The 13,331-nt window shown below is 43.4% G+C and overlaps 1 protein-coding gene across 1 annotated transcript; it reads left to right on the top strand.

The window, feature by feature from the left end:
- The first annotated feature begins 7,896 nt into the window (after positions 1-7,896).
- Positions 7,897-12,008, top strand: mchr1a (melanin-concentrating hormone receptor 1a). The gene is made up of 2 exons (XM_040187673.2): positions 7,897-8,243; positions 8,987-12,008. The coding sequence occupies exons 1-2, from the start codon at positions 8,168-8,170 to the stop codon at positions 10,000-10,002; spliced, it is 1,092 nt and encodes a 363-aa protein (XP_040043607.2). The 5' UTR covers positions 7,897-8,167; the 3' UTR covers positions 10,003-12,008.
- Positions 12,009-13,331: the final 1,323 nt, after the last annotated feature.

Raw genomic sequence — 13,331 nt, forward strand, 5'->3', positions numbered from 1 at the left:
CAGACAGCAGTGCATTCTCTGACTCATCCACCTGTAAAATAATGAATTTCAGAAGTAAGAGCTGGAGGACTTTATTTTGTACCGCTGCATTGATGTTTTTAGTTTTTTGGGTGGGGGGTTAACTATCTCAGAGAAGATTCCTCCCTGTCGGAGTCTTTCGTCTGTGCCCCCCCCCTCCCCCGTCCTGTGTGGACAGAACCGAGAAGCGGAGAGAAGTGAGACCGTTGAAGAGATTAAAATGAAAAGAAGAAAATGAAAGCCACAGAAGGAGATGATCGATGGACTGTTAATATGTAGATAATCATAGAGAGACGAGAGGGCGGAGTGACTTGTCTTTATAAGAATTGATGTTTTATTTGACTAATTCTTCCCCATCCATTCACCTTCTCCTCCGCTCCCCTGCCGGCAAGCCAAAACGAGGAGAAAGGAAGAAGAACGCCAAGATATTGTATTTCCTTCTACTCTCTCTCAGAAAAAATGATCGGTAGCTCGCCTCCCTCCCTATTTTTATTTTGTGTTGCTCTCGCCTGGGGGACAGAAGAGGCTGTGTGGCTGTCAGAGAGAAAATCGATTCCCACGTGCGCCCCCCCCCCCCCCCCCCACACTTCATACATGCATGAAAGTGCAAATACTCCACACTGGGACATGTCTTTATTCAACTGTCTGATGACTACTGAAAAGAAAGACTCCAAAAACCGAACTACAACCTCTGTTATTCAGTTAGGAACAAGAGTTCCTATCCTGAGGCTGCTACTATTGTTTTTTAATCCATTATTCTCCCTTCATCACACAAGTGCGACTTGCATACCAGGTCACATCAGGGCGGCAGTGCGACTACAGCGGATGAGTCAGAATGTTCTCTGACGTGCGTCTTTTGGACTGTTTGTTTTTCGTCTCGTGTGTGTCACAGCATCAATCATCATACCGGCAAGATGATGATCCCCTTTTCTTTTGGGATAAGCAGGAACAAACAAATAACAAGTTGTTTTTTAATTTCCTCTTTTTTTTCTATCAAAGTGGGAGAAGATGCGACGGATGTGGCTGTACCAAACAAATATAAATCAATATTAAATCAATTAAACTAAAATACTAAATGGCTTCTCGTGCTTCTCTACATTTCTTTGCCAATAATATACCCGTCTCTAGAAAACTGCTTGTTTATACAAATGTCAAGGATTCTATCCTCAACCTTCTCCCACCAACCTTCATGATGCAACATCGCTGTCAGTCATCGTTGTGCTGAGAGCGAAAGGAAGCTTCCTCACTTGACGTTGAAGCCTCAGTCTGCTGATGAGCCAGTGTGAAGAATCTGCATGGGTGGAAGGTTTTGGTGTATTTGTCTGAGGTAATAAAGTTTCCCGTTCTGTTTTGGAGGCTCTGACAAAGTAGCAAAATAAAACTCTCTGCCTGGTATTCTGACTTGGAGATTTACTGCGGTCAAAAAACTGTAACTACCTCCCACAAGGCTGAATATTTTAAGCCATGGCACGGTTCTGGAATAGGCAAAACATGACGGGTAAACATCAAAAGAAAGCCAGGAAGAACTGCTGGTTCCTTTGCGAAACACAGAGTGAGTCACTCAAGCCTTTTGAATTTTTTGAAAGTCAGACGCTGTTGCTGCCAGTGCATTTATTTCCTCCACGGCCACAAAATGACAAAAATATATAACCCTCTTGTGAGGTCGATGTGCCACACAATTGACAAGAAGATGACTTTCCCGCGTAATGAGATTTTGGCGTGTTGCTTTCTCCGCTGTTAATATATTTCTGCTGAATCGCTCCATTGGGAACGGCCCCCTGCAACAATCACAGGAATTTACTGGTCCCACTCCAAACTGGAAGGTGTTTGTTATCTTTAAATGACGGACAAATGTTTATCGCTTCTGGATCCCAAATGGGTGTTACTGGGGTAACAGCTACTTTTCTTGGGGTCAAATGTATTTGAATAGCTTTGCCCGCGTGAGCTTTGTTGCAATCAAGCCATAGCAGCCAGTTTATTGGACAGGTCACTCACGCAACTACACGCAAACTGCTTCTGTCTGCTGATTTGAGTTGCAGTTCAGAGAAATCAAGAAGAACTCAGCAGTCCTAACAGCCGGAGGGGAAAGTGGGTTGAGTTGTGCCAGTTTTTACTGAAAGTGACTTTAAAGTGAGGCCGTGACAGTAATGCCTTCAACTTAAGGATGTAGGCTACATATATTTCGGGATGTGATGCATCCCTGAGAATAATGACTTTCAAGAAATATATTCAGCTATATTCAGAAATATAGCTTTTGGGAAAAATGTGGTCTTGTGGCACAACTTGCCCCTGCTGCGGGGTAAGTTGTGCCTTTGGGGGGAAAACGTTTTAAAAACTAGCATGATTTAGCAGTTAAGAGCTAACATCATGCTAACATCATATAGACTCATTGCCTGCTAAAGCACTAAAACATTTGTGAAATGTTTTCAAACTTGTTTAGACACTACAAAAAAAAATCTTAATCATAGAAATATTACTTTTAAAGGAAAAAAACTGTTTTTTGAGCAAAGACGTGTTTAGCTCTCATGCCATGTATCTCTCGTCTTTGGAGGATGAGTAAAATAGATTCATTCGTTCATTCAAAATGATGTGGTCACATGACCAATTTCTTCCAAGGTTTTCCAGAAACTACTTTCTATTACTCTCACAAATCCACCACTCTCCCCTACGTGTTTTTGCTTCTCCAGTTCTCTCTTATTTTTGCCATGGAATACAATATGATATTTGGTTTTACGATATAAAATATGTTAGTAAATACTACATATTTAAGCTTCAAAGTGATTTAAAAAGGGCTCTACAATTTACACGTTTGAGGACCCAATGATTTAAATAATTTGGGCAAATCAGTTTGTTCTGGGAAGACGGCACAAGGCACAGGTGCCTGAACTATAACACGAGTGTAGACAAAGCGCAAGTCCATGAGGAGAAGTATCTGGGGCCTGAGCCAGTTCAGTCCACTGATCCAGAAAATATGATGGCACTGTTTGGCAACTATGCCAGATTTGACTGCAGCACACCCGCAACCTTGTGTGAAGGATAAGCAGCTTTGAAGATGACTGAATCTTCCACTCCGTTTTACTCTGGCGGGAAAAAGCGGTTTAAACAAATCCTAGTGCACAAGCTTCAGAAAACTTGCAGTTCAACATATCTGTCATATTGAAAATACAACATATGTGGAGTTAATAGTGGATGAATCGCAAGAACTGGCAGAGTTTTTAAAAAACACTATATTCCACCAATACACGTCTAAGGAAAGTAGAACAAGCAGATGATACAATTAATTATGAGTTAGAGCGAGAGAGATTATTAATGCAAAGATGTTAAATGTAATCTGAGAGGCTGTCGGATGAGTCGGATTGCACCAGCCATACTTCAGATTTGGCCTTTTATTCAAAACATGAAAAGGTCACTTAAAATTCCAACCAAGCTGGGGAATTTTGAACCAGCTGTAGGCAGCTTTCCCTTTTAGAGTTTTCACTTGAGCCCATAGACACAAATAAAGCGGCATGACACACGCACCAGAAAATTTTACTTCAAAGACTCAACCCCACTTGACTCAGGAGTGTTTGCTCACATGTACATCATCACCATGCGGCGACCAACGTGTCTCTGCATCTGCTCTGTGAGTACAATGGCTTCTAACTGCAGCTCAGCTAATTACAGCAGCTCTAATTGCTAGTCAGTTTGATTTATCAATTTTATCAGCGGCAGTGGTCATTTCCCTTGCGACGCCATTTCCTAGTTTGGCAGTGCGTGATTCAATGGAATGGCCGGCCAGTACATTGTTTATTTTTATTTTTTTAAAGCATTCAGTTACATTTTCTAAATTCCCTTCATACCAGGACCAACTTAAAAGGAGCATTGTGCGAGGCCCTGCTTTGCATGCCTGTTCTACATTGTTTGATTGGATCTGTTCAACCGGCAACTTGTGCCTGTCATGACACAAACGGTTAAAAACCAGCAGCAATGTACGCAGGCAATGGGTTCTAGTTCATCGTATCATTTATTGTCATTACAGAACACAAGGATGCGGTTGAAGCCCATTTTTCAAGAATTTGCATCATAAGAAAAGTAAAAAGCTGCAACAAAAATAACTTTCTTTGCATTGTCCATTAACTCTGACTATGTTCAAGGTCCGCCCTCGAAGTGCTCCTTGATCAGGGATGCAACGCTGGAGCCGAGTCCTTGTGATCCGACATCCGACAGCCAGCGGCCATCTTGCTGGTGCTGCCTGGGGCATTTTGGTGGCGTTTGCTCGGGGACGTGCTGTTATCCACACGCACATATATTCCAAAAGAGTTTAACTGAGTGCACACAGGTTTATCATCGCTCAAGGTCCCTTTCGGCCGGGAGCCATTTGAGAATAGCGTGTGAGGAGTCAGAACGGCAATATGAAAAAATAGGCAATAAAAGATGTTCTGAGAAAGTGTGAGTCACCGCATCTTTGTGAGGGCCTTGAGAATGCAGCCATAACTATAGCCCCCCAAAACGTAATGGAGAATGTTAGCCGAGGATAGACACAAAGGTGATACCAAACACATCTTTGAGGCCATTTAGTTCAGATTTCCAATGATAATATAAGCAGTGTTCCTGCTGCGACCCTGAGTCTTTCTATCTGTGGGCCGTGTCCAGAAAACTGCCAAAGGGAGAATCGGGGGATCAATCTTCATTACATGTTCATCCAGTTATCGAAATTGTTTTGATGGAAATGGCCGAGTGCTGTGGTGATTATGGTGGAGACCTTCCACGCTAATGTTATTTGTGTTATTTAGTGGGGTCATATACAGAATTGTATTTCATTCGGTCATAGGATGATGGTGTAGATAACATCTTATATATTAGTAAGAAATAAGCTGTCTCGAAAACAGATATTTCTTCCCAACATTTCAAAAGTGATTTGACTCAACTGCTTTTAACATTTTTAAAACTACACTTCACATTATTGCTACAGCAGCATGATGCTTTATGTTGAACTATTTCATTACTCTGTTCTTGCAAATGTCACTTCTTCACAAAGTTCTCCTAATTCTGTTGCCAACTTTCAATATTACCTTATAGAGCAGAAGTCTCTAGCATAATTAGGTCTTCTATTTGCTCATGATGTATCTTATCCTTAAATCCTTAAATTCCTCAGGTCCTTCAGTTGCCCAAATGTGGCTTAAAATGTCACCCAATTAAACTGAATGTATGACCATCTACATGATTTTTAAACGTTGCATCGTTGGATTGAAAATATTTTCGTTTGTTTATTTCGGTTTCGGTTCGATCATTACATAAAACCGCTCTTATCTGTCGATGGACCAACTGAAACTAAATGTTTGAGAACGCAGATAAAAATGTTCGACAAGATGTCTTCTTAAGCAGCTCTTAAAAAGTTCTTTGAGGATTGGAAAGAAGCAAGAGAAGGTTAATCAACCTCTTAAAAGCAACATTTAAGCATACTGGAGTTGTGTTCCCACCAGTACGCATTTGAGATGCGTTGGAGGAGTCAGGAAAAAAAGTGAGGACAAGTGGCAAAGCGTCAGTGCAATGCTCAAATACACATTATTGTGTTATTGTGTGCGCAAAAACCTGAGACTAACTGTCCGGAAGTATATTTTAAAAAAAAGGGTGCAAAGGCTCTTTCGTGTGGAAGGATCTAATAGTTTGAGAGAATGTGAAAATGTGCAGGTCTCTCAGTCGTAATCTCTCAATATGCTTTTACATTAAATGGTTTGAGCAAAAATGGGTGGAGGAGATTAGGAACGATTACAGTTTGAGGGTGTATTTGGGTCTTTGGCTTGGACTATGAGCAAAAATTGTTTAACAGAAATGACTGTCCCTGAACAATACAGCCTGCCAGAACAGACGAAGAAGGAGAAGAAAAGAAAAGAAAAAAGAAGAGAGGAGGATGATGGAGGAGGAGGAGGAGGATGTGATGAAGAGGAAGAGTAGCGGAGGCAAGCTGTCAAATCACAGCGGGTTTATTTCAATGCGCAACAGGGTGTGGTGGCGAGAAACGACTAATCACAGTGTCCACTTCCATAAAACAGAATCCACTACTAAATGATAGTCTGTTAAAAACTATTTATTCAAAATGTTTACTATTGAAAACAGTTTGACATCCTCTCACTCACACAGACAATAGTAAAGCCGACTTAACAATAATTACTAGGATTATTATATTACATTTATAATATTACCAACATATGGTTCTTTAATGCACAAATATGCCGATATTGTATTCTCAGCTTCTGGTCTCTTTAGTTGTTTACAAAAAGATGCTGACTTCCCAGGATGCTAAAATGGCCCCGTGGACGACACACACACACACACACACACACACACACACACACACACACACACACACAGGAAAAATCCTGTACTTTCAGCCTGGTTTCCACCTCCTAATAGTCACATCTGCACCAAATTGACAAATGAATCATTGCAGCACATGAATGCATTCATGCATTGATCGTCCGTGGGCATATTTGTGACCCTCAAACCTCATGCAGCTTCAACAAAGGAGACGTGGGAGGACTCCAGATGGGGGGCATCGGGGCCATCTAGTGGTCCCTAGTGGGGTACGACCGGCAGCGTGAGGTTGCGCAAAGCCAAGGAGCGTTGAAGGCATCGAAACCAAGCAACGTGCCCATGAAGCGCACCGAGGCGAGCGGCAGCGTGCGGACCGGATGTTTTCATGGTGGAAACTGGACCTGTTCGAACGGCTCAAACACGACCGCCATCCACAGGGGGGTCGTGGATTCATTTGCCAAGTGGGAACACCTGTTGCTCAGTCTGCTCAGCCAAAGCCCACTGACTCGCGTGTCGTGGCTGCAGACACACACACACACACACACACACACACACACACACACACACACACACACACACACACACACACACACACACATATGGTGTCATTCAACTTAACTCGAGATGTCCCCGGACACACTGTAACGCAATACACACATACACACACACACACACACACATACACACACACACACACACACACACACACACACACACACACACACACACACACATATGGTGTCATTCAACTTAACTCGAGATGTCCCCGGACACACTGTAACGCAATACACACATACACACACACACACACACACATACACACACACATACACACACACACACACACATACACACACACACACACACACACACACACACACACACACACACACACACACATATGGTGTCATTCAACTTAACTCGAGATAAGAGTTAAATAATATCTTATAGGATGAGACATCTCCCCGGACACACTGTAACGCAATACACACACACACACACACACACACACACACACACACACACACACACACATATGGTGTCATTCAACTTAACTCGAGATGTCCCCGGACACACTGTAACGCAATACACACATACACACACACACACACACACATACACACACACACACACACACACACACACACACACACACACACACACACACATATGGTGTCATTCAACTTAACTCGAGATGTCCCCGGACACACTGTAACGCAATACACACATACACACACACACACACATACACACACACACACACACACACACACACACACACACATATGGTGTCATTCAACTTAACTCGAGATAAGAGTTAAATAATATCTTATAGGATGAGACATCTCCCCGGACACACTGTAACGCAATACACACACACACACACACACACACACACACACACACACACACACACACACACACACACACACACAAACACACACACACACACACACACACACATTTAAGACGCACACACACATCTTCCAGGATGTCATATATCAGGTTGGCAGCTGGCAGTCCACTTTTCTGACTCGATTTCACGCCGATCTGACTGACACGCGCATCGCAGGTCGCGTCACAGAGTCCGCGCGCAGATGCTCTCGGGAGGAGGTTTCATCCCCGCGGACCGAGCACCGGTCTGCTGCTCGGACAACAGGCGGAAAATAAACGCGCGCTTCAAATGACTATTCGCCTGCTGTACGACTAATCGCCATATTAGATTTAGACTCTCGCTGAGAGTGGAAGGGTGGGGGGGCAGGTGGGGGCAGATTTCATTTGCGCGCTGCCGCAGTTTAATTTTAATGCACGCACTTGGTGATACTTTTTTTCGTTGTTTTTCTTTTCTACGTGGATGCACTTTGGATTACCGATGGATTTCTTAATCAATTCAAATTTTTCCCTTGGATACTTTAATTCGTCAATAACAGGTACGTAGGATGAGCAACTCGTTCATAAGGGCAATAACTGCAAATAACACAAATCCAGTATTTTTTGTTTCGGTGTTTTCATTTCCCGCGATTTACCTACCACTCGGTTTTCTTCTCGTGTTTCAATCAAGCTTTCACATTTTATTGCATTAATTTCAGGGTGCAGTGGAATCCTTTCCCAAAGTTGCCGACTTGTAAACTGTGAACTCCAGGATGTCTACTTAATTGATTAATGCACCTCATTTTAGTGTTGGAATAATGGCGACAGGGTCATCGTGCACCGACTGGGTCTGTGACAGTTTTCTGTGTTACTTATTGCACTTAGCAACCGGTCTATTCTTCTAACATCATCGTTATACTTACAAATGCAATAGTTCTGCCCTCATCACCACCTGTCTTTGTTCTGCACTGTTCCCCCTCCATTCCCACACCCCAAAGTAAGTCATTATTCATTAATTAATTAAGTAATTAATCTACCCTGAAATTATACAGCAACCTAATATCAAAATGCTATAAGTGATCAATTGTGGGAAACCAGCCACATCCCCTGACTAACCACAATTGATGATAATGATGATATTACTCTGCTGTGCTTGCTCTTTGAATCAGGTAACAATGTGACAGAAAAGCTTTAATGTCGTAAAAGGTTACTTGACACAATGTACGACCCGGTATGACATCACTACATGCATTTGATTGATATTCAACTGCTGCAGCGTCCCTTTTCTTATCTCCGGCTGCAGACGGCGCCCTTTACCGGAGTGCCATCCTACCCGGCATCTTCGGCATCATCTGCTTCCTGGGTATCATGGAGAACTGCATCGTCATTTACACCATCATGAAGAAGACCAAGTGCCGCGCCAAACAGACCGTTCCGGAAATCTTTATCTTGAACCTGTCCATTGTGGATCTCCTGTTCCTCCTTGGGATGCCGTTCCTCATCCACCAGCTGCTGGGCAACGGCACCTGGCACTTCGGAGCCGCCATGTGCACGGTTATCACGGCGCTTGACTCCAACAGCCAGATTGTCAGCACTTACATCCTCACTGCGATGACACTCGACCGATATCTGGCTACGGTCCATCCCATCCGCTTCAACTACATCCGCACGCCTTGCGTGGCAACGCTGGTCATCGGCCTGGTCTGGGGCCTGTCGCTGCTCACCATCATCCCCGTGTGGATGTACGCAGGCCTGATGCCCCTCCCGGACGGCCTGGTGGCCTGCGCTCTCCTTCTACCCAACCCGGTCACTGACATATATTGGTTCACGCTCTACCAGTTCTTCTTGGCGTTTGCGGTACCTTTGGTCATCATCTGCCTGGTGTTCTTTAAGATCCTCCAACACATGTCCACTAGCGTGGCTCCGCTGCCGCCACGCAGTTTGAGGGTGCGCACCAGGAAGGTGACCCGGATGGCGGTGGCCATCTGCCTGGCCTTCTTCGTCTGCTGGGCCCCTTATTACATCCTTCAACTGGTCCACCTCGGCGTGCAGAAGCCAAGCGTGGCTTTCTCCTACGCCTACAACATAGCCATCAGCATGGGTTACGCCAACAGCTGCATCAACCCGTTCCTCTACATCGTCCTCAGTGAGACCTTCAAGAGGCTGTTCCTCAGGGCCGTGCGCCCGGTCAATAGAAAGTTCCGCGTGAACCCGAGCACCACAGATGGGGGAAGCGTGAGTGTGAGAATGTTGCCTGAAGGGGCTCGGCAGGAGCCAGCACCCGGGGAGATGATGCCGTCCAACATGGCGCCGCAGTGAATTATTTAAACGACGTGCTTGCTAGTTTCTCAGCATATACCTTGAGCGTATTGTTGTTTCCCATCTTTCATAGTCATGCAAAGCACCGCTGATTAACATTTCGAGCTGCTACGGGACTTGAACACCAGTTTACTCATCTACACTTTGAAAAAAATTAACAAACATTTTCAAAATGGGAAGCTAAATGGGAAGTAAAATCTTACTGGCCTAACTGGTCAATTCAAAATATACTGCAAATTGTCAATAAAACCTTTTTGTTTGGTTGAACATCATCACATGTCGAACAATCCTGATATCTTACCTTTGAAAATGTATATAAATCAACAATTAAGCCACGGGCTGTGATCGGAGGGTTGCTTAATCGATACTGAAGGTTTACGGAATACAAGGCAAGAGGTCTCGCATCGCTGAGTTTCTCAACAGCATGCAGCCAGCGGACAATGACGGAGAGAGGAGAATCTTTTCATCCAGTGAATCCATGCACGCGACATGATGCTGTTATGCTCATGTGCCAGCAGACTCCTGCAGCTTGAGTGGGGTCACACATTCATGTTAAACAAGAGGCATTTGCAGCCTGAGCAGTCATGACATGCCAGCTACACTCAGTCCCCTTGTCCTTTAACCACTTCAACAGGGGGCCTCTCTCTTCCCAGAATGTATCATATTAAGGTCAAAATGTTGTAAAATACCTACACCTGAATAGCAGCAGGCCCTGGCTGAGAGGTAGAGAAAATACCATAGCTCTATAAGTACACTCCCATCAACACACACGTAAAGTAGTATATCTGAGGTGATGATTCTACTCAGGCAAACATCTCTGTGTGCATCCATGCGGTTTGACAAGCAGATGCTCGCAGCCAGGTATGATATTATTATGAGCAAGTACTAGCAATCGATACACAAACAATGGTTTGTGTTCAAAGACTTGTTGAGATGTTATTGAGGTTTTGATGGCGTACTCTTGCTGGTTTGTGTGTGATCATGTTTTCAATGTAATATATAACATCTGAAACGCAAAATGGAGAATGAGACTGGACATAATGTCTTCATGTGATGTGAGATGCTGAAAAAACTATCGTGATAACAAGCAAAGTGCTTCTAAGACTCCTCGCTATTGTAGTGTTGCTTTAATGTGGAAGACGCGACTTCCAATCACGGAAGATTAGCTGTGCAAGTCATGTTCTATTTATTGTGTTGTTCAAACAGTGACCTAAATATATGTTAAAAAATATAGTTTTTCTGTTACTATGTGCAGCTCTATCTGTTTGCTCCTTTTCTCTGTTTGCTCGTTTCTCTGTTTGCTAAATCTTAAAAGGGACGATTCACCCGAAAATCAAAATGAAGTTTTTTCATTACTGTAGAGCTGTTTATTGGAATAATTTGTTGTAGTGTGTTTTGACTAGTGTTGGAAATACCGTCTGTAGAGGTGTCTACCTTCTCTCCAATATAATGTGATTGGTGTAAATACATTTAGAAAGCTCATCAGGAATGTCTCAATCATATGAAGTGAAACCTTTAGAATACACCAAATAGTTATTGGTCAAGCAGTGACAAAGCATTTTCAGGATCAATTCAGTGTGAACTTCAACGCAGGAATAATACTGAAGAGTCGATCACATCTGTAAAATGACGCAAATTTTGCAGATGAGGTGTTTGTGATTGTTTTTGGGAAGGGTGTATGCGCCATGTATTCATCTTTGAATATAAATTTTTTAAATAGTAGCCTTTTGTTGCATAGAGGGCAAAGGAAGCTCTGACTTGATCAAACGCACAATTAATTGGAAATGTTTTCAAATAAAAAATAAATTAAACAGCTAGCGTTGGTCAGTTTTAGAAATCCCCCCACCTGCCTATCAAAACACAACTTTCAGCTGAGAAACTGTTTAAACTGTTGTTTCTGTCTGATGTGAAGCAGAAAAAACTTGAGCAGTTTTGCTTGATCGTTGATGAAAACAATAACTTGCGTATTGTTGTGAGCATTGAAATAAATCCGTACGACCAAAATACTTAATGAGCAGGCATTCTTTGTACTGTGGTTGTTGTTTTGTCTGTCTGCATTATGATTTAACTGATATCCAACATTAAAATGTTTTCACTGAAACTCATTCAATTTATTTAGACTTTTCAGAAAAGGCGTTTGTTTTAAAAGCCAGCGGGAGATCTTTTTGTCGGAGCTCAGAACTCCTGCGGTGGGATTCAAATTTGAACTCACATCTTGGGATGGATCGGGTAGAGTAAAGAGATGAAGCGACAGGGAACCAGCAAGGACGCATGAAGTGACTGACAATCCTTGTGTATTGTATGATCTCCAATTGGAATGTAATTGGCAGTGTTCTCCAGGAGAAGCGGTTTGGAGTGTGCAGATGAGAGGCTGTGCCGCGTCAGCATGGCCGTTTTATCAAAAGCGCCTCATTTGCTTTACAAAAACACATCGAGGAAAGTCAGAATCACTCAACTCCACTAGTCCGTCGCACGCTGGTTTGTTATTTTCCCTGACTGACAAAGACCCTGTTGTGACATGGATTGTAATAAAAGAGATATGTTTTAAGGGGGGAAAGTGTAGAGGGCTTGGGGATGTGGACGGAGGTGGCTGAGGGAAGGAGATGGTGGGGGTGATGCGAGGGGGCGAGGAAGGAAAGGAGAGATGTGCTGGAGGTGGTTTGGAATGCAAGGCGAAGCCATGAGGACGCAGGCCGTCAGTGGTGCAACAACAACGTCAGGCAGGCAGACAAACACCAGAGGAGGTAATGCACAAGAAACAAAAACTCGAGAGGCTGCCAGAAATCCCCCAAAATTTCCACCGGAGGCGGTGAAAGAATCTGAGTGGAATCCGAGAGCCCGAAGGAGGGCGGTTGTGGGTAATCAGAGGAGCACCGGGCCAGCAGAGGTACACAGAGCCGGGGGGGGAACAGAGGCACAAACGTAAAACACACAGTAATCAAGGCTCAATGACACAGCGGAACATATTCTTTTTTATATTATATATAATATATTATTGTTGTCACAATAGTTTTACCAGCGAGAGAGTGATCAAGTCTCTGTCAGCTTACGTTGCCGATTTCAATTTTTGTTTGCTCACCACGCAATCAGTTTAATAAAGTTCAACTGCGGCAGGGCTGAAGGTAAGACGGGAAGAGCTGTTTCAGCTGAAAGGCCATTTCAGATGAGATAAATTGAGCACTGTCAATCATCAAATTTAAGTGGAGCCAGCCGTGGCATTGATGAAATATTCTCAAGCTGTTTTACTCGGATCCTTTGGAAACAAAGTAATTTATAGCGATTCTGTGAAAACAAAATATGAGATGTCTTGTTTATCAAGATTTATGTGT

This window comes from Gasterosteus aculeatus, chromosome 9 (assembly GCF_964276395.1).
Source record: "Gasterosteus aculeatus chromosome 9, fGasAcu3.hap1.1, whole genome shotgun sequence".
Lineage (NCBI taxonomy): Eukaryota > Metazoa > Chordata > Actinopteri > Perciformes > Gasterosteidae > Gasterosteus > Gasterosteus aculeatus.

Excerpts from the sequence above, each read along its gene's own strand:
- mchr1a (XM_040187673.2), top strand. The coding sequence starts at position 8,168 with ATGCACTTTGGATTACCGATGGATTTCTTAATCAATTCAAATTTTTCC. Across the intron at positions 8,244-8,986 it reads CTTTAATTCGTCAATAACAG|ACGGCGCCCTTTACCGGAGT; the intron begins GTACGTAGGATG and ends CTCCGGCTGCAG.